This window comes from Aethina tumida, chromosome 5, assembly GCF_024364675.1.
Source record: "Aethina tumida isolate Nest 87 chromosome 5, icAetTumi1.1, whole genome shotgun sequence".
Taxonomy (NCBI): Eukaryota; Metazoa; Arthropoda; class Insecta; order Coleoptera; family Nitidulidae; genus Aethina; species Aethina tumida.
Window position 1 is genome coordinate 18765736 of NC_065439.1, and position 23341 is coordinate 18789076.

At 28.8% G+C, this 23341-nt stretch overlaps 1 protein-coding gene across 1 annotated transcript; it reads right to left on the reverse strand.

The window, feature by feature from the left end:
- Positions 1-43: 43 nt before the first annotated feature.
- On the reverse strand, positions 44-22545 carry LOC109597279 (neprilysin-1-like). The gene is made up of 15 exons (XM_020012926.2): positions 22370-22545; positions 16046-16262; positions 15791-15988; positions 10824-10868; positions 4139-4300; positions 3957-4040; positions 3684-3892; positions 3344-3523; positions 2614-2825; positions 2345-2561; positions 2110-2292; positions 1897-2059; positions 1720-1839; positions 1471-1667; positions 44-1411 (listed from the first exon to the last, which is right to left on the reverse strand). The coding sequence occupies exons 2-15, from the start codon at positions 16161-16163 to the stop codon at positions 1139-1141; spliced, it is 2361 nt and encodes a 786-aa protein (XP_019868485.2). The 5' UTR covers positions 16164-16262; positions 22370-22545; the 3' UTR covers positions 44-1138.
- Positions 22546-23341: the final 796 nt, after the last annotated feature.

The following is a 23341-nucleotide window of genomic DNA, read 5'->3' on the forward strand; positions in this document are numbered from 1 at the left end:
TTAATTATATTTAGGGATAGATTTAGAATAAATAAAACGCATGAGGTTAGGAAGTATGTTTATTAATAAATATCACACCAAGTAGCAATGTGAAAATACACACAACGTCGTGATTTATAGAATAGCACATACAGAGATTATATTTTACCAGAAATTTTTATGAGAGAATTTCCTATTTCCGGGTATATAAAACATACATTATATACAGTTGCAATATTAATAGAACACAGTTTAGTACAGATATATAATTAATTAAGAAGATATGTCAATTTTTGTTATTCAACTCGTGTTCAGTAACATTAAATACGTGTATATATTAATTAAGTCACGCATAGTTTCACTCTAATAAATTTAAGAGAATGAATTCGTAGTTATATAATTTTTAAACTTTAAATGAAGATTTGTATTGCAACTTATTAGATGCAGAATTACCAATGCATTCTCTTAATTATAAAGTACAAGGTATAGTGGATTATTGTTATATAATGTTATTTACACTTATATAGGTAAGGTACTTGATTATATCATTAAATTGTGCTTTATGGATTTGTAACGTAAAACTGACAGATTTACATGGACACTATAATTAATCGGTGTTCTAGACAGTATATACAAATGGTTAAAAGTAACATTTAAGACAATAGAGATTTATCTAATAATTACATTGTTTAATTATACATAATTTAGTTTTTAGGAATTGGCATACGTAAAACCACTCTAGTTTCTGTTATGTGAACAAAAAAATAAACAAAAATGCGTCACTAAATCTATGATAAATGTTGCTAACCCACTAAAAGCTGGGAGTTATTTATATATATTTTTTAAGGGTAGGAGAGATATTGTAAAAGTGTTAAAAGTAATACTAAAGAGAGACTGCTCCCCTTATAATAAATCAGTATAGTGTCATTTGTGCAAATTCTTGCCCAACTAAACGCAAACCTACTTTACGTACTTAGTAATTTAAGTATTGCGACCCTAAGTGTTCCCATTTAAACGTTGCCTCCCGTAAAATCTCCGCCATCCCTTCTCCATTGAATTTTCACAGTACACCAGTATAAAAACTCCATTACTTCGAAAAACCTTAAAGTTGTTAGTATCTAATCGAAAGTTTAACTCCAAACCTTCAACCCCCATCCGTTTACCACACGCTGCATTTGTTCTTCGGATTCATGGGCGAACCCTCCGGACAATTGTACGCGTTGGCGAAGTCCTTTGAGTTGGACAACGGGCCCAACACGCGGATGGGTCCGGGAGAGTGAACGCTCGACCTGACCTTCGTCAAAGCGTCCTCCGGTCTCATGGACCCGCACCAAATTTGCGCGTAGTTCAAGAAAAACAACTGATCGTGCGTCAAATTCAAACCTGGCAAATCTGGTTCCGGTCCGTGTTGACTGACCCACTTACGGTACGCCTGAAACACCATGTTTTATTTTTAGTGGCCGTAAATGCGGCTGTCGAGGGATGGTTTACCCTAAAGGATTGTTTTAAACCTCCGTTGTCGGCGATATTCTCTCCCTGCGTCATCCTTCCATTAACGAAAAGTCCCACCTCATCGATTTTGTAGCGGGAGTACTGGTTAATTATGCATTGGGTTCTCTCCCTGAAGGCCCGAATCGTCGCGTTGTTCCACCAGTGCATCATGTTCCCGTCCTTGTCGAATTGTCTTCCTGGAATTATTATACGTATTATTAACCAGTCTTAAATATTTAGACTTCCGACCTTTGTCGTCAAATCCGTGAGTGATTTCGTGACCTATGACGACACCAATTCCCCCGTAATTCAAGGATTTAGGGAAGTGTTGACTGTAGAATAATGGCTGCAGGATTCCAGCGGGAAAAACTGAAACATAAATTCATTCATTATTGAATAAAGATAAATAAATCAACTGAGATTCACCTATATCATTTTTGTTGGGATTGTAAAAGGCGTTGACAACAGCAGGTTCAGTCGACCATTTATCTTTATCGACAGGCTGGCGCAACTTTTGCAAGTTCTGCTGAGCGTCGTATCTCAACAGATTCAGCACGTTGGTCATGAATTCCTTCCTCGTGATGTTCAACTGTAATTGATTAATTAACATCGGTTTCAAGTTGTTCATTGTGTACATACATTGGCGTATTCCTTAACTAACTCCTCTTTGTTAGTGATGAGAGCAGGATAACCAATTCTCTCATTCATCGCGTCAGCTTTCTCCTTAGCGACAGCCCTTGTTTCGTCGTCCATCCAGTGATTCTCGGCCAGAAGTTCATTAAATGCCTCACGTATTGTGTGAATCATGGTTAAAGCTGTTTCCTGCACAAAACAATCTCAATCAGAATACTTTAAAATGTGACTTATGACTTACTTTGCTCTCGTGATTAAAGTTGTCCCGGATGAAAAGTGCACCAACCGCCATCCCCAGTTTCTTGTTAGTCCATTCGACGCACTGGGACCATCTGTGTCTTTCACTGAGGACACCTTGGAGGATTTTGCGGAATTCCACCCGCTCCTTTTGGTAATCGTCGATTAGGTGTGGTGAAAGAGACATGATCAAACGCCACAGTGCATAATTGTGAATAACTCTGGAAAATATGTGTTTCTGAGATCAATTTCTGAGTTATGTTATTTGCTTACCTCCTGTCAGTTTCAGCAAGGATTTTGCCCATTTCCTGAAAGTAAGACAATCCGTAAGCGACGACAGGTTCTTGGTCGATCAGATCCACGTCCAAAAACGAGTTCAAGTATTCCAGCCAGTTGATCTGGGGCACAATTTTTTGCAACTCCTCCAACGTGAGTTTCTTATAGATCACGCTGGTGTCATGTCTATCTTGCTCTGGTAAAGAAGCCTAAATAAAATATTGAAATATTTTAATTGACAAAGCAGTAAACAATTTGATTTACGACAATAACCGCATATTGGTCATATTACATATACAACTACTCCGCTTTAGATTAAATCAAATTTACAGATTAATAGTGCTTCAATATCAACAGATCGTGTAATTGTCGATGTCGGTTACACATCAATATACGTATTGTCAGTCTCATCTGCTTAGCACGGATTTATGGGCCATTATATCCTGTTGATCTCAATTATTGGAGTAAAATCCAACCGGAATAATCAATCATGACGCGGATCAACCGCTCACAATTCCAATTCGGTAGATGACGAGCAAATGTGATGGAAACAAGTTATGTGTGCGTGTGTTTACTGAACGCGCAAAGAGACGTCGATTAAATATTTGTGTGGCGACAGGGTTTGGCTTTGAAATTCACACGGGGTAATTGGGACAAAGTGTGTTCCATTACTGGAAATTAAACAATTTCCAATCCATCCCACTGATTAATTCAAGCGGGCACTTACATTAGCCAATTTTCGTTCGAACTCGACGAGCTGCTTCAGTTCATCGCCTGCGGTTGTTTTGTTGGCGCCAAGAAGTACGGCGATGTTGGTCATGTATTTGTGGTAAGCGTTCATGTCGCCCTCGCTGCTCTTCTTTAAGTAGTAGTCCCTGCTGGGGAGTGCCAGCTGCATCTGGTCCATCTACGTCATAAAAATTGCGTTAGTTTATGTCTTTCAGATTCTAGACAATTTTGGTTTATCCCTGAACGTTGAAAATGGTGGATGCGCCAGTAGTAAAATAACTCGAAGTAGTTAACGGATAACCAAAGATACGCCTACCTACTTCTTACTTTGTGCCCACCTGGATGATGTTAACGGAGGAGTTTTTGTCGTCCGGTCCGACCCACGTTTCGACCAGCACGCCCTCGTTGTATATGCCGCGTATCCGTCCCATCAACGTCTCGATGGAGAAGGCTGGCGGCGTCCAATCGGGACCCCTCGTCACCGGCCATCCGCCCAGCTTGTCCAGAACTTCTCGCAGGGGACCATCGCCAATTTTACGAATCTGGACTGAAAAAAATCAGAACTACAGTTCTCACGCAAAATTGACGTGCGGATGAGTGCTGTTACTTACAAATATCCATGCAGGTGTTGTAAAAAGTCTTAGCCTTTCTGGTGGCGTCGTTGTCCTCCAAGTTGATCGGCTCCTCCAACACACCTATAACAGACGTGGCGTTACACATTGGCACTCAAGCTAAGTGCGTTTTAATAGGTTAAAATTGAAGTTGAGGCAATTAACGAACTTTCGGGGCGCACCTTTAAGTATTAGTTGAAGTTGATCAGCCATAACTTCGAAAGTGCTTATGGAACTTCTGTCTTCGGGGATGGGGTGCTTTTTATTCCACGTGCCGCAGGCGTATTGAAAAAAATCCACACAAGGGTCCGCCGTGTGGTCCATCGCAGACAGCAGGGATGACGCTGAAAGGGACACGAGATAATTAAGTTTTTCTCTAGGGACTGTTTTACTTAACTACGTTGGTATTGCTGAACACAACAAAAGAACAGCAAATATAATTTTTGTACATCATCATCATTCAAATTTATCTGATTGTTTTTTCCTAATTCCAATTTGGCCCCAATTTAGGAGATTTGTATATCGTCCATTTGATATTAATAGAAACTTTTAATTTTTTCTAATTTTAGGGAATTCTAAAACTAAGAAACTTTTATATAAATACTATCAATGTTTTATAAATCATCAGAAAGATATGTATTTATTTTTACTAAATTCCAATTTAGTTGTAATAATTCCTGACACTTTTAAGTACATTTTGAAAGTAATAATCTTTTATACAGGTGCATGTGGTTATTTAAGTACAATTTCAAATATAGTCTGAAAATAAAACAACTTGACCCACTTGGCTTAATCGTATTTAAATTGTCCAATATACTCAAGATAATTATTATTAATATTCCATTTTTTGCCGGTCATAAATATGACTGATCAATTACTCGTTTATATAAAAATATTGTATTTAATTAATTTAATATCAAACTAATTACAGCAATTTACATCGCATTTGTATTCGAAGCAATTTTCAATAAATAATTCAATGCTGCATAATTGATTTAGAAATTAACGTCAAAAATATTAAATTTGACGTACGTGTTTTATTAATACGAATTGATTATTTAACATCCCAACATGGTTTTGTCGCTTTATCGGTTCAGTTAAATCCCACAATGCCTCGATTGGTTTCGTATTCCCCCATCGAACGTATTTTGAAATTGTTGAAACGAAACGAGTGCAAAACCCGATTCGAAGCCAGCAATCGATCATAATAAATCTGTCAGTGTAATTGGAACCGGCATCCATATTCGATTTTGCGGGTACGAATTTAAGAAAACCATCCGAAACGGGCGATAATTAAGTTGACATTATTTCAATAAGCCGACCGCAGAAGACGTGATCTCGTTTAATTCGAATTAACTGCCGTTCGATAATTGCTCCCGGGTTTTAATTAACGACCCACCAATAAAAAAAAATAATAATAAAATAAAACGAATGTGAAATTTTCACCTCAGGTATTAATTCCGTTTTTTCTCGTTTTCGGCGGTTACACCGTACAGTTTTATCATTATCACGTTGAAACGGTAATTTTGTGATGTTACGGCTGCGTAAATGTCGTCGGGAAATTAATTAAGTTTTGTTTTGGCGACAGGACGAAAATTTCGTGTTTATTAAAGTGTCGCGGTGCAGTTTCATTTAGCGCATTAAAAACGAATCCGACTACGGTTTCAATTACCGCGTTTTAATTTCGGGTTTTGTCAATTTATTGCGGGGCAACGTAAATAAAATCAAACTTTCATATGCATCAAATGGAACACTGCACTATCGCTACTTTAAAAGTTTTCATTTGTTTTGATAAAAGCGTACATTTAAATTTCCATATTATTGACAGTTATACAGTATGATAAAAATATTGGAAAAAAATTGAGGTGCCAAAAGTTGAGCAACTATAGAATAAAACAACCTTACGTATATTTGGTCTTCCTTTATTTAGTATCTAATAGCATATCTATTATTCTTAATAACATATAGACACTTTTTTTTCATTGATTTTGAACTTTTTCAGACATTAAGCATGGATTTTTTAATCAATTTCATCACAAAGGTTTTCAACTGGATTGAGATCTGGTCTTTGTGGTGGTCAAGACATTACACGTATTACTTGAGAAGCGAACCATTCTTTAACTAACCTAAATTTTTATGGGATCATTATAGTACTGGAAGGTCCTAATGGAGGCAACGATTCATTATCCCATTGAACTTAACCAGCGGACCCATGCCAAACCCAGAAAATCATCCCCAAACCATAACCACCATGTCTCACAGTAGGTCTAGTGTACTTAGGATTATATATTTCATTAATTGGTCTTCTCACCCATAAAATGTCATCAGATTTGAATAATTGGAATTGATTTTCGTCCAGTTTACATGTTCTTTGGCAAACAGTACTCTCGCTGCTCTATTTTTTGCTGATTTTCTACCATAGAGACCAACTTCTTTTATAAATTATAAAATCAACTGTATTTCATATACGATATGATTTTTTTCTTATGAACCTTGTTCGAAATAAAAAGTTATATAAAAACTATTTAAATAAAGTTATCCTTATATAAATGGAGGTACGAAATGTTTAGATACTTAATAATTATAAAACTAATTTAAATTTAAAAAAAAATCGTTCTTTTAATAAAATAATTTAAATTACTAAATTTTTTTTATTATTATTTTATTATTGTTCACTGTACAATAACTCTCCGGTTTATCAATTGCTTAAAAAATATAATTTTGGCATACCAAAAATCAACAAATTTTCGGACACTTTTTTTCAAAACTGTGTCATTTTGTTAGATTTTAGTTTTTTTCACAACCATGGTTAAAAAATTATAGATAGTACCTTCTAATTTAATAATACATATATATTTTTTGAATTCGGCCGCGGTGAAGGCCGTAATCACTGCAGCATTGGAGGACCTTTTTTATTTAGTGCTTAAAATTTTTTTCATTTTAAAATTTTTCATTATTGTTCTTTATTTATACACAAATGTATCGACCAAATTTCGAAACATTTGAAGCAGCAGTTTTCTCCCAAATATAACTTTTTTTGGACTCAGTAAACGTGTTCCTTAATGAAATTCGTCTCAAAAAGAAGAGAGAGAAAGAAAAGGAAAAAAACACTATACATTATTAAAGATATCAATACAATGGCTTTTAGTTTATAATTGATTACAACTGTGTTTGCACAGGTATTTGACGCAATTTGTCGGATAATTAACTCCAGATGAGAGGAGGAATGTTGGAATGTTGGAATCTGGGATCAAACAGATCGAAATCGCAGAGAGGCGCAGAATGTGCTCAATTTTATCAAACTAGCTCTACTTCAGAAAGACCAAGAAGTGACTGACCAAGGAAAACTACCGCAAAAACTGATATTTGCGAGTAGGAGCCAGTAGAGAAGGTTTGGTGAGTATAGCAGATGAGGCAAATTTGAGGTAGTGGTATACGTTAGGTTTAATTCATTTCATCAAGCTCTCGAACAGTGGAACGTGAATTGGTTTCAATTAATCGTTGTCAACATCAGATAACTGTGCTTATCACCTTCAAGACTCTCGTCCCAGTCGTGGAATTTGTGGAACCACCTTCACTTGTTGGTGGTTCTTCTTAGACCAAACAAATCGTTAATATCGCTCTTTAGCCTTGTTTGAAGTAGTTTGAAACCCTGAATAAATGGCCAAATGATTTCAAATAAAAATAAGTTTAGAGAGACCAATGGATAGAGCGAAACGTGCTTTAAAACTATATCACCTTTAACTTACTTATAATTAAAGAGTTGTACATTGATCATACAAAAGAAGAAGTCTATAATCTCTAAAATAAACAAGTTTCATTATGTATGTGTTCTATTTTCTGTTTTAATTAATTGTAGTTTTAACCGGGTATAAACATTTGATAGTTGTCTAATAAATGTTGACTTTTAAGTATTCGCTTTGATATTTTACGGCCGCACTAATATTTTCCATAAACTTCCCGAACGGAATGTCGGACGAAGGAAGCGGACTGTTTATGTTAAACGGCGCGTTAATGTTGCTAATTTAAGCGTTTGCGAGCTTGGAAAAATTTCTCTCGTTTTATGTGCAAGCGTTTCCGGGTTGTTAATTCGGAAAAGTTCCTTTCTTCCACACTTCGTAAAGATTTTAATTAATTTACGGCCTCATTCGGCTAATGTGTGTGTTCAGTTCTTGCCTCGACGGGGAGGACAAACAAAAATTAGCATCGAAGTTGCACGAATGCTTGAAAGTACAATTATTTAAATTTTATTTCAATAAGGATATTTATGTAAGATTGCCTTTGATGCAAATTATGTTTTTAATGAGATTTTAAAATTATGAATTTATTAAGCCGCTGTCTTATTGAACTGTGGTAAAAATAACGAAAGAAATTTCATCCTAATTTATACAGTTTATTTTATTCCTTCTGAATCTTTGAATTTGTTAGTTTTAAGGAAATTCTGAAATCTTCAGGATTTTTTAGATCGTTAATGTTATAATAAGATAAACAAATCTGCCTTTGTTTTCTTTAAAATCTTATTGATTCTTTAATTTTCTGTCAGTTTTAATAAAATTTTAAAATTAATGAACTTTTATATGGTGCAAGTGCCATTAATGTTTTATAACTCAGATTATCAAGATTTTTGAATATTGTTTATATGAAATTAATAAAATCCTTCAAATTTGTTCTCGTTTTTTCTAAATTACAATTAATTCAGTTTATGTCAGTAAATATGTTACAACATATATCGTTAATATGCAATTGAAAAAAAAATTAAATTCATCTTTATTTTTTTAACTTTCCAATTGATTGATTGAAATTTTGAAACTAATAAACTTTTATACAAGTGCTATTCATGTTTTATAAATCATATTATCAAGAAATTTGTTTTTTCTAATTATCAATTGATTCCTTGAATTTATTCTAGAAAAGTATAGACGCTTTCAAATTCTTATTTACATCTTTTGTTAATTGTGAAATTCTTAAAATAATAAACTTTTCTACAAGTACAATCTTCCGAATAACATTTGTAATTGTAAAAATATTGTCGATAAAATTATCAATTTATCTAGATTTTTGAATAAATAGAATTTGAAATTAATAAAATCCTTCAAATCCATGTTTTAAAGGATACAAATGTTATAAAAGTTTTATAAATCAAATAATGTTTCACATTCATTTAATATAAAATTAACAAATTGTTTTTTGAAGTGAAAACTTCTTTAGCCGCGTTGGGGTCTTTTTGGTAGGGGAACATCTTATGGGTTAGCGTCACCGACATGCATAGTCCTTCTTTTGTTAACAAATTCAGACAAAAAAAAATTGTTGATTTGGCTGGTAACCTCGGTTACTGGACCAACAAACAAACTATGGTCAGCCGGCGTTTCAAAAAGTACCCAAAAACTTGACCTTAAGAATAAAATCCCGGAACTAGAGGGTGAGAGCTGTACATTTGAGAGCATTTTGAAGTCAGCTAAAATTTTAGGCCTTCAGCTAAGCCGGAAATACGTGTGTCGCTAATATCTATTACTGCTTTGAATCTCATTATAGAAATATAATAATAAATAATATAATGAATCTGATGTATTGTATATATATGGTATATATATATACAATATATATATATATATATATATATATATATATATATATATATATATATATGGGAGCTAAGTTTAATGTATATATATATAGGAAAATATTATGCGTTCGCGTCATTGACATGCTCATGACTGGCGCATGCGCAGTGTGCTGTGCACCTTAGACACTTTTTGGATGGGTGAAATCTCGTGCTTTCGCATCACCGACATGCTTATACCAGTATATTTGTGACTACACAGTTGACGTATAGTGCTGTGTATATCTTATAAGTGAAACTGAATGGATATAGTGAAAAATTTATTTAAATATGTCCAATGATCGAAAACTCAGCACTACAAAACATAAATCAAACATTTTCATTTATTACTTTAGTTACCATAAGCCTATTGTATCTTTTTTGTAACAAAATGAAATAATTGAAAGTATAAAAAGTCTAAGTATTATTGAAATCAATGATGACAATGATACAAACAATTAAAATAATGTTAAATTTAAGTAAATACAAATACTATCCATAAATAATATCGTTGTATATTAGTTGTTATTTCAATTGAATTGTATTTATATATTATCATAATCTTGTACAGGCCGTAATATATTTAAATAATAAAAAAACATATAAACAGGCATAATATTGTTGCTCGGAGTGTCAATATATGTGGAAACCAGATTGATGTTGATAAATTTAATTCACACATTATGAAATTTAAAATTTTAATACTAGTTCTAAGTTTTCACTTTTTTCGGCAGTCTCTATAATATATTTTGTCCCGCAATGCACAAATTAAATTTGAATTGACCAACAAATACAATTTATTAAAGGTACGCGCAAAATGTGGGTTGCCATGGATTTGAGTATACAAACTGTCACATCAGTTAATAATGAAATATCTCCCTTTACTCGGCGATTTTTTATTCATTTCACAAACATTCACTCACATATAGGCGGCCTCTCGACTAATTGACTGACAGGCGAATGTTGGTGAAATTAAATTTAAATTTTAAAATGGTCTTTTGTTATCGATGAATAGCATAGAACCGACGCGGTTTAAATGTCGCATGTTCAGGCTTGTAAAATGCGGTTGGTTTGCGTGACCGCTCGAACGTTTTCTCAAATAAAACGCACCACCAACAATTACCCGATTCTTCTTTAAGCTGTTTCCGAATGTATCTAGATTATCCAATCAGTACTTACATAAAAAATTCACTTCATTTTAATTTCTAAAGCACGAGTTTAGTGATTACTAATTTAAATCATTAAAATCCCGTAGGAAATGTACTTACCCGTTCTGACGCATTCTTCGGTTAGACAGACGGACCGTCTCGTGTCTGCAACAGAAAAAAATTGTTTAAAACTGAATATTGCCAACTAGAAACGCAGTTTTATCTGAGCCATTGTGGCCAGAACTACTGGCGGAACATCCAAATGTAATATCCATTTGTTACATTCAATTCATAGGAGCGTTGCACGTTGCATAATTTATATTAAGAGGATATATAAAAATGTGGGTCACATCTCGAGAGCTAAGAAATTTCGCCAGCGTCTCGGAGATGAGTGAAGAAAAATACTACGAAAAAAGCGACGGAGAACGATATGAAAATGTAATAATTCGCGGTTGGACACCTTCGGGCAACTAGAAATCTCTACAATAAGTTGGCTTCTATATGGCTTTGTTGCACAAAGATATGCACTGGGACATGTTGTCTGGTTTCTGGACATCTCTTTATGTCATCGTACATTTATAGATGAGGATTTCGCAAGAGGCACTATTACTTTTGTTATTGTTATCGTTTTGTGCAGGTTTCCAAACAGAGGACGACTTTATCTTAGGTTACTAAAGTAAGTGATCAAGTAAAAATATTATTTTATTAATAATATTAAATTAAATTAACCATTTTCCAAATAAAATTATTTTATTAAGGATTAAATTATACTAACAAACTAAAAAAAATCAACAAGAAATAGAAAGTTGTGTCAAAATTAAGAAATTGACATTTTTTTGTTCCAAAATACAAATTAAATTAATTAATAACATATTTAGAAATATAAATTTATTTACATTAATATTCTGTTAAAAATAAAAATCAAATAAATTCATACAATTTAAATAAAAACTATTCAAATTTACTTTTTGAAAATCATTAAATAAATTATTTTAGTTTTAAAATTTTAAAATTTAAATACTTTATTAAGATATTTAGTAAGTAAAAATTTTATTTAAATTTTTCAAAACTTTGAAATTAAAAAACTATTATAATTTTGATTTTGATTTGATTAATTAGTTATAAATAAGAAATATTAAAATATCATTAATTAAAAACTTTAAAAATAGATAGATTTTTAAATTGAATGAATCAACATGCAGTTGAAAATAAATATTTAGCGTTAAATACTTTTTTTAATTAGTTATTTATTAAAATTATGCATAAATATTTATTTATTTATTAAAAATACTTGTATATGATTTTTATAATGTATATTTTTTATTGTATATTATAAAATTTTATTTGAAATGTAGAATAAAATTCGTAAATACCTCCTGTGTAAATATTATTTAAAAAATAAAATTTTAAAATTCTCCGAATAAATTATATAAATTTTGTTAAAAAAATTAAATCAAAGAATCACTACCATTCTATAAAATGAACTAAAATAAAAGTTTTTTAAATTAACTGAATCAGTATGCGACAGAAAATAATTTAAAAAATTAAATGTAGTATTAAATACTAGTTACTAATTTAGAAGTTTTTTAAAAGAAGATTTAACTTCTTCAAAATAATTGTTTTAATATTCATTAAAATAAAATTAATTGATGATTATTGATAAAACTTTTGGAAAGAAGAGAAGAGGAAGAAAATAGGAATTTATTACATATTAAATATGAAGAAAAAAATATTAATTTTGAAAATGTATAAATGTAAACATATATTAAAATTTAATTATTTATGGAGAAATATTTATTAAGCAAAAAAATTAAATTTCGAAATTGAAAAAAAACTTACTAAAAAGAAAGAAATAATTTTATTTCGTGTTAAGTAAAATTAATTAGAAAAATATTGAAAAACCCTAAATATATATTTTAAAAGTAAAAAATAGTAAAAATTATTATTCAAAAATATTCTCCAAATAAATCGTTAAAATTTGTTACAAAATGAATAAAACCACAAATAATGTAGTAAAATTTTGAAAATATTATTATTTATAGAGAAATATTTATTAAACAAAAATAGAAAAAAAATCTAAAGTACATATGAAAAAAATTTAAATAATTTCAAAATAAGTTAGAGAATTTTTGAAATAAATAAGATTATTATTATTTTTGAATGATTTTAAAAGGAAATATATCAAAATTAAATGAATGATGAATTTTAAAAGTTAAAAAGTAAACATATTTTTAAATTTAAAACAACATTAAGATAATTACCAAAAAATAAAGAACTCAGCAAAAATATTTTTTGGAAAATTCATTTTTAATTTAATTTAATAAAAATAATATTACTTTAAGAATTTTCATCACCAGAAAATCATGTTAACGTTAAAAAACCGTAACAACCATAATTTTGGAAAACTTGACCGCACTCCAACAAATAATTAATACTAATTGATTTCCAAACCGGTTTATTTTCGCGTTTTGTTTTTCGCGTGTCAATTTTAAATATAAATCGTTCAACTTTAAGGACGCTCTATTGATAGACTCCGTCTGGAAATGTTCGAACTAAATTGCAACGAACCGAACAAATTTTAAATCGCATTTTGCACATTCGCCTCGAATATTGGATTGTAACAATGTAATTGAGTCCTTTTCGCGATGACATTGATTTGTGGAATTCGCGATGCAAATTCCCGTTGCGTCGTTCACATTACGTTGCATCCGAAATGAAATTTATTAGCGCGTGATCGATTTAAAGAATTTAAATCGGGAGGTGTTAATTTCGCATTAATTGTTCGTGCTTAATTAAAATGATAATAATTGAATGTGGAAACTGGGAAATTGTACACGTGGCGCATAGTCGTTCAGAAGTCGAAGAATTATTTACGTAATCTTAAATTCCAGGTCCCACGACTTGGTGAATTTTTTAACAGACAATTTAGGAAACAGTCGACAAAGGATCAACGGAGCAAAATTGGCTAACAAATAAGAGGAAACGAGAAAATATTGAACAATATAAAGTCGGACTTTTAAATAGATGTGTTTGTACACGAAAATTTGTAGAATAATTTATGAACCCACTGTGTTCCTACCTAAACTGAAAAATAACAAAAATAATAGCTAAATTATTAAATTTCAGTCGGTGAATAAATATAAGAAGATTTTGAATATTTATTAATTTGAGTTTCATCAATTTATTTAATATTTAGTAATTTATTAAAGAATTTTTTACTAGTAATTAATTTTGGAATTTTAGTAAATGTATACGTTTTAATGATTTTTTTGGGATTTTAATTACATTCTATAATTTTAGTAGTTTTTCGAGGTTTTAGTAATTTTTTACATTCATAGTGATTTTTAGGTTTTTTTGTAATTCCAGTAATAATTTATTCAATAATTTCGTAAAATCAAATAATTCTTAAATTAATCCAATTTCTCCAATTCCACAACTTTCCCAAAATTATTTTTTGTAACTTTGTAACTTTTTTTTGTGACTTTCTTATTTGGAAATTCAACATTAGATAATTTGGTTATTAGATAATCAGGTCATAAGGTAATTTAGTCATAAGGTAAATTGGTCATAAGGTAAATTCGGTCATAAGGTAATTTAGTCATAAGGTAATTTGGTCATAATGTAATTTAGGTCATAAGGTAAATTGGTCATAAGGTAATTTGGTCATAAGGTAATTTAGGTCATAAGGTAAATTGGTCATAAGGTAATTTGTTCATAAGGTAATTTGTTCATAAGGTAATTTGGTCATAAGGTAAATTGGTCATAAGGTAATTTGGTCATAAGGTAATTTGGTCATAAGGTAAATTGGTCATTCAATGTGGTGGGGAACAGGTAGTGCACGGTAATAGAGTATCCGTGTACGGTCCGATCGTCAACACACCGTACAGCATTTATACACGCGTGTTTCAATATTTCAAAAATTAAATATGTACATTTGAAATTTATTTAACTTGTAAATATTCAGGCTACACATCTTGAAATTGAAAAAAGAAAAATTTCAAAAATTAATCTCTCAAACACCAGATTTATAAAAAAATAACTAAAAAATAAATATATTTTTTTAAATTTTCAAATAAAATTAAAATAAGCAAGTAATTAATATTAAAAAATAGTTTTTTTAAAAAAATGATAATGTTTTTTTGATGAAATATAAATCACAACAATTTAACAAAATATTAAAATAACAAAATCGATATTAATTAATTTAGAAAAAATATAAAGAAAAAATAACAATATTTGAAATTTAAATTTTTATATATAAAAAATAAATTAATTAATAACAGATTAAAAATTAATAAAACCCTAAGTGAAAAATTAAAAAAAAATCAAATTTGTAAATTTAAAGTAAAATTTGATTCATATTTTTATAAGTATGTATTATCTGTATCCGAGTATAAAATTCTCTCAAACTAAAAAAAGTGAAAACTCCAAGTTAATTACAACCGAGTGCGAATTGGCACGCCTGTGGTAAACATCGAAATTGGCACTCGTGAAAATGGAGTGATTGGACTCAATGAGCGTGGAATTAGCGCTGCTCCTCGTGAACCACTTACCACCGTCAACAAGATTGACTGACAGAGATGAATAACAGCGGCAGAGTATCGCCGTAATTTCGCACCGTCCCGATATTTTAACGCGTCGTTACAGCCAATTTAACGACGGAATTAATACGCAATTTGTCTCATGAAAAAATCTCGACCAATTTTAATATCACCGCTCTAAGAAACCCCGGCGTCATAGGTCCTAGGGCCGAGCGAGTCGAGTCCCAGCGCTGCCGCTGTTCGATACGGATCCACTTCTGGCTTAACAATTATCCATAGGCATTTCCCTCATTCATAATTCATCATCCCGATCGCCGAATTGACTACGTCAGTGTATCACTTACGTCATCGCCGGAATGAATTAAACATCAAGAAATTGTGTCCGCTTAAAATGGCTTATAAAAGCTAAATATAAAGAGACAAGTCGTCAGAAAGCGACTCAACAATTTTTATTTTATTGTACAATCAATAAAACCAGTGTCACTTTCGATACGTGACACGTGACCGCTGAAAATTTTATACACCCATATATCGATGGGAACTCACCGAAGCAATGCGGTGCTTTGCTGCCCACGATGATGAACACGAGAACGCCGCAGAATATGATGAGGGCTAGAACGGTGGCGAACAAACATTTTTCCTTTGCCGGCTTCGTTCTGGGCACCACCATCGTTTTCGTGCCGCTACCCGCCACTTGTACGACGGTACTAACTGCGCTGCTATCTAGAAGTGATTCTTCGGCACCTGGAACGTTCCGGAAGTTATTTGCGATTATGTAGGGGAAAATTAAATGTTCTTTACCTGTTTTTGATTTTAAGTAACCGTTGTTGGCCTCGGAACACTTCCAGGGTTTGTTGTCTATCACAGAAATGTCACTCATTTGTATTGGTCCATTGCAATCAGTGTTTGATTTATTCATTTGGTTGATTTTGCCAGTCAAGTCATTTGCTGAAAGTCACTGTGGATTTTATTATGTGGTCCTTCGTCTTTGTACAGTCGAAATTATGCTAAACGACATCTAGAAAAGAAGAATTATTTATTAAAAACTACAAGATTTATAAAATTATATTTTTATGTGATATATGCCATTTTCATGTTATTTCAGAACTTAAATTAAAAATCTTCCTAAAAGAGTTTCTAAAACCATTAAAATATAAAAAATTTGAAATACAAAAAAAAAAATATTTTGATTAAATTTATTAATTATTATTAATTTTATTTCAAAGACTAAATGGAACATAAAAATCACTGAAAATTTAAAAGAAGAATATTAAAAAAATATAATAAAATATAATTTAAAATAAACTTAAAAATGATAAATTATTTTATAAAACTATTTATTAATTATTTTTTATATAATAATTGTTCTTAGACACTAGAAGATTTCAGGACTTAAAAGTTACTAATACCATTAAAATATAAAAAACTGAAAACTAATTATACAAATACATAAAAAATTTAAAATGTAAAATCAAATAATTCTATTTCAAAAACTAAATATAAAAATAATACTATCCAAACACAATTAAAATTAATAATATTAAAAAAAATATATAACTTAAACTGAACTGAAATAAAAAAATGTAAAATTTATAAAAAAACATTTCGGAAAATAAAATAAAAATTCTTAAATTCGAAACTCCATAAAAATGTAAAGAAACTTAAAATTAAATACACATACTGAAAATATATAAATATTTTCATAAAAACAAAAAAAAAATAAAATCTCGTATACCTAAAATAAAAATTCTGAAATTCTAAAAGCGTCTAATACCAATAAAAATGTTTATTACATTTAATTTCTGGATACATATTTTTATAATATAAACAAAAAAATAAATCTAGTTACTAAAAATAACTACACATGTAAAAATTTAAAGAACTTAATTTCTTAAATATATAATAAAATATAAATAGAAAAATATAATTTTAATTTAAAATTAACAAAAAAATATTTTAATACATTTTTTGTAAAAATACCTTAAAAATGTTAAACTGTTTAGTGTATAGAAATTTAAAAAAATACAATTATAAATAGAAAAGTTTTTAATTTTGACTTTTAAATAAATAAAGTGTTTTATGAATAAGACACTAAAAATACGTAGTGTGATTCTTTATATCTATCTAAAAACTATCTCGTTTTTAGTACTAAATAACGTTAGCTATAAAAATACTATATTTTTGAGTAAACTAGTCTAATCCATATGTATGAAGAAAATTTAAGAAATATATTATTATATGAATATACGAATTAATTAAAATTAATTAATTATTACAATTTAGTAATTGTATTTTATCACGACTATTTTCAGCAATAAAAAATAGAAAAATTGAACTATCAAGTTTTTTTAATATAATATTTCATAGATAAAAATTAATTTTAAATTTGAAAAAACGTCGATTTTTGTTGGATTTTATGCAAAAAAATTTTTATATCAAAAATACCAACATTTTTGCCAAGTTTTAAAATTTTCGTAAATTTTTGAAAATTTATTTCAATAAATTATTTTGATAAATTTTTATTGAATTGAGGTTTTTTATAACATAAAACGTCAAAAAATTTATTATTTCAAATATGTTTTTAAAATGTTTTATTTTTAGTTGTGTTGAAGAACTTGTCAATTGGAAAAAAATCAAAATTTCTTAGAGAAATTTTTAAATTTGAACAACACTTTTTTTGACGTTTTTCGTAAATATTTTGAATATTTTTTATGAATTATAATTATTGCAAAAATTAATTATACGAGCAAATATTTTTAAATTATAATAATATCAAAAAATTATTTAATATTTCAAACTATTAAAAATGCTTAAAATTTTAAAAATGTTTCACCTTGAGATACATAAGAGAGACAAAATAATTAAAATAATATATAACACATAAGAATATGTTGAATACGAAATACTAAAAATGTTTAATTAATTAATATTCTTGATAACATAATATATTTGAATATATTTTTTTATTAAATGAAAACTATATAAAAATTTAAATACTACAAATAAAAATTTATTAAATTATTATAAAATTCTGAAGTATTTTATTATTGCTTAAAAAAGTTAATAATGTTTTTTATAAGTTATACAAAAATATGTATAAAAAGTTAAAATAGTATTGATATTTCAAAATACAAAAAATATTCAATTAATATTTTTGATAACATTCTATATTCTACATTCTAAAAAAATATAAAATTAAAAAAATATGTATACTTAGTATTGTAAAAACCGCAAAACACATTATAAAATTTTATGAAATTTAAGATTATAAAATTCTGAAATATTTTATTTTTGCTATTTTTCTAAACTGAAAAAAAATAAATATTGTTGAAAAATGTATTGAATACTTCAAATTATGAAAATTTTCGAATTGTTTAATAGTCAAACACAGCCAATTGAATCATCAAAATCCCACCCACTGAAATTATCCGCACAAACGAACAAAACGTTCAACAAATCAAAACCACTTAATTTAAAAAATACCGTTTCAGTTAAATCCCATTGAAAATATAATCAAGCCGCAGGCGAGCATCATTTACGTTCAATGCTTCGTCTAAATTAACCCGAAAGTCCTAAAAGGAATATAATCCCCCGACATGAATATGTGTAGTTAACATCGCATTTTATTCGAACACCGACATTTCTGCGGTTTAATACCGAACATAATTTACATATTAATTAAGGAGCAACCGGATTAATGCAAACGTAGATTGCGATATTCAAATAGACGCTCAACTTTGGCGGATGCGCCGCACGAAATAATTAACCGGGAAACGGCGGAGCATCGAATAAATTCGTGGTGGCGGCGTCGTCGGCCGAAATGCGACAATAACGGTTAATTTATCGTCTCATAATCCGAAGAAATGGATCATCGGACCGGGAGGGGTCGACGTCCTTGCGTCGTGTCACTACTTATTTGCCATATCTAAACGAGAAATGGAGCCAATCGGCCTATTTTCAGTACGGACTAAATAATTCGCGTCGACCGAAAGTCAGTCGTTAAAAATACCCTTCGAAAGAACTTTTGCGACCTGCGGCGGCCGTAAATCGGTGAAAAACGCGACCTTTTTGTAATGCAAAGCAAACAAAATCGAGTAACAATGGACATGTTCGGGTGATGTGAGGGTGAAGAAATGTAAACACGACACAAATTGTAATGTTGTGGTCGCAGTCATATTGTGCTTTTATCTTTAATTAATTTTCCATCAACGTGGAAGTAATGTGTTCTATATTTATACTGGATTTGTTCAGTGATATGATTTTAAAAGCTCGAAATTTGAGGGAATGTTTATTTAGGGTGAGCGGTGAATTGTTAATTTCTATTGTTATCGGCTTTCAATCATAATGTAGCTAATTATATATTAGTGTGGGCTTAAATTTTGGGTATTTCAAAATATTTTATGTCAAAGTATTTAAGCACAATGACAATTTTAATATGGGGCTTTTAATAATTGACAGTATTTTATTATAATATTTAATCCGGATATTCCATTCATTTAAATTATATAACTTAATTTATATTTATTTGAATATAAATAATTTAAATTGTTTAATTGAATTTAATTGAATTATTTTATGGCTCAGTTATTTTATTTATTAAATTTTATGTGGAAATGACAATTCATTTTTGTAGCTTTTAATTCTATTCAAAATTTTATTTTTTATTGAACATTTTTTAAATATTAGTGAGATTTTCAACTTTTTATCGTAATTTATGTGCACAAAATTTTGCAGAGTTTTTTATATTGTAGTTATGATATTATTAAATGGCAAACACAAAAATTTTAAAATGTTGAAAAAATAATAAATATTAAAACAAGTTTTAAAATACCAAAACAACATTATTATGGTATTATTTTAACACAATTTATCTATAACCAAAAAATAATTAAAAATTCATTGCGGTTTTCGTAAATAAATACAAATATGGTTATTATTTAATGGGAAAAATATTGTGTTAAAATAATAATAAATAAAAAATAAGTTTCACGAAAACGGTACTGAGTGTGAATTTTGAAAAATATTTAAAAACAACCATTTATAACCAAAAAATAATTAAAAATTCTTGTCAAATAAATAAAAATATTTAATATGTGAAAAATGAAAGAAGAACAATTTAAACATTTATATTTATATTTTCGAGTTATGGAAATATTCATTTTTTAACATAATGCAACAAAATTTATTATTGTAGTATGATAATAGTAAAATTTTTATTAAATTAATTTATTTCTCGTTTTAATCTGTTTAGAAATGCAAATTAAAAGTTATTTTAAGAAAAAAAATAAAATTTAAAAATAATATATATTAGAATTATTTTATTAAAAAAAAATTATCATAAAATTCAAAATGATTTAAAAAATCAAAATAAAATGAATATTTAAACGATAAATAAATAAAATTAATTCCAGTTTTCATTGAAAATGGGAATATTGTTTTTACAATATATGTATTTGTGAATAGTCTACCACTCTAATAAAAATAGAAAAGCCTTATTCATAATATAATAAACTATTATATATTATATATTATTATATAATATTGTATATTGAAATAATATAAAACTTAATTGTATCAAATAAATATTATTTAATAATTTCAATATATCCTTTAATTTTATTTTTATTTTATTAATTATTTAGTACACACTGATAAAATTTTATGAAATATAAGATTATAAAATTCTGAAATATTTTATTTTTGCTACTTTTCTAAACTTATATAAGAACAAATGGAAAAAAGAATATTGTTGAAAAATGTATTGAATACTTCAAAAAACGAAAAATATTTAATTAATATTAATTTGGTATATTCTTAAAAACCTAAAATTCAAATTTTATCGACATTATATCTATAGTATATTATATACTATATATTATATTAAAAATTATAAAAATATTAAAAATTGTGTTTGATACTTCAAAACACTTAATAATATTTATAATTGTAAAATTTTAAATAATATGTTGTGAAAAATCAGGATATAAATGATTTGAAAATATATTACAAAAATTTTTCAATATTTAATTTATTTAAAAAAGGTAAAAATGCTGTGTACTAGATACTTAATTTATAAATGATAAACATTTACTTACAATAAATGATAGTAGTCATTAAAATTTCAAAAATATTTTATTACTAATTTATATTCTAATATATTAATTAAATCTTTACATTTATCTAAATTTATTTAATATTTTTAAGTATTAAGGAGTAATTTCAATCTACAGAAAATGCAATATCAATTAGAATGGAAAAGCCTTATTCATAATATAATAAACTATTATACATTATTATATTATTTATTAAATTATTAATTTTTAAATATTGTATATTGAAATAACAAAAAAATTAATTGTATCAAATAAATAATATTTAATAATTTCAATACATCCTTTAATTTTATTTTTATTTTATTAAATATTTTAAAGTACACATTGATAGGTATTTCATATTATTTTTTATTAATAATTTCAAATTTTACTTCGCATACTATACAAGTCCTGAATCCTCTGAATTACTTTAAACTTGCTTGTTTTAAAAATAGGTTAAAAATTAATATTAATTAATAATAAAATTGTAAAAAATTAATAATTTTCTAATTAATTAATTAAGCAAAAAGAAATTCAGAATAAATAATCAACTAAATTTTTTATTTTTAAAATATTGTTAAAAGTTTTATAAACTACGCATATTGTTTAAATTTAAACAACTAAAAAATGTAAATCCCACTTTAATAAATATGTGAAAATGTACACATATATTAATTTAAAATAAAATATGAAATATTAATAATATGAAATTTATTTTTAATAAAGTAAAAAATCGAAATGAATAATTAATTTAATAGAATCAAGCGCACAATACGTCCATAAAATATTAAACAACTTATTAACGAAACCATAAAATGAATTAAAACTTCATAAAATATTAAATTTATTAAGGAAACAGGCACAGGATAAAAATGTGAACCACCGAGTCGACGAAAAACAGGATTCAGCCGGCTGGATGAGCCAAAGGGGTCGAGACGATGCGTCGGTTTGTTTATAAAACATGAGTGCGAAAACAGGAACACGAACACCGATGGACAGAAAATTTTTCGGGGGAGTTTTAAGAGTATCCTACCTTCCTCGCAGGACCGGAACAGGACGTGAGTGAACGCGTGCGGCCATGCAGCCACCGCGTGAAAATCGCACCGTTCCCGATGTAGTACGCCACCAACAAACGGCTGGCTCCTTGATTTTAGCCTGACTGAAACCGACGGTGACTCTCCACGAATCAATATGGGACTGAAGACCGAACTTCGCGTGTATGCGTTTCACTTGGACTGACTCGGTCTGATCAGTGTGGCCATTCAGCAAACCGTACCCCTCTGAACTTGATATTTTTGTGAGACACGTTCGGCACCTTTGGACTCGGCACGGTTCGGTTTCTGAATCGGAACGGAACTGCTTGGACCCACATGTTTATAATACATTAGCAGCGAAGTAAACAAGATTTTGTCTGTTTCTTATAGCGTTACACAAACTTGAATATATGGAACTCGATGCGAATCTTCAACATTGTTGTTGATATATAATTTAACGAATTGTTTGAATTGTTCTTAATAAAAACTATGTTTTAAGAAAGTAAAAACCATAAAACATTCGTTAATTTATACATAAATTATCTATTATACGTTACTAAAGATTAATTTACTTCAATCATAAAATGGTATATAAAGATTGAAATAATATTTTTATTCTTGAGTAAAATTTAAGTACATTATAATAATTATTGTTTATTACTAACAATATTAATTAAAAGTAAAGTAAAACACAATAATATTACTATGTACAGTCGGCTGCAGAATGACATTACCACTTTCCAAACAAAATCCTTTGCGACCCTCTCTCGTTAAGCCTCGCCCAGAACCCTAAAAAAATGTAGGCCGTAAAACCCAGATATACGTAACAAAGGGTTAATTGCGGATCAAAAAATTTACTCCTGTCGATTATATAATAAGTATTTCATATTTTTGGAAACACTTCTTGAGAAAATTAGAGATTGACTAAATTAAAGAAACTTAGTTTTTGTAAATTATTATCACAGTTAGTC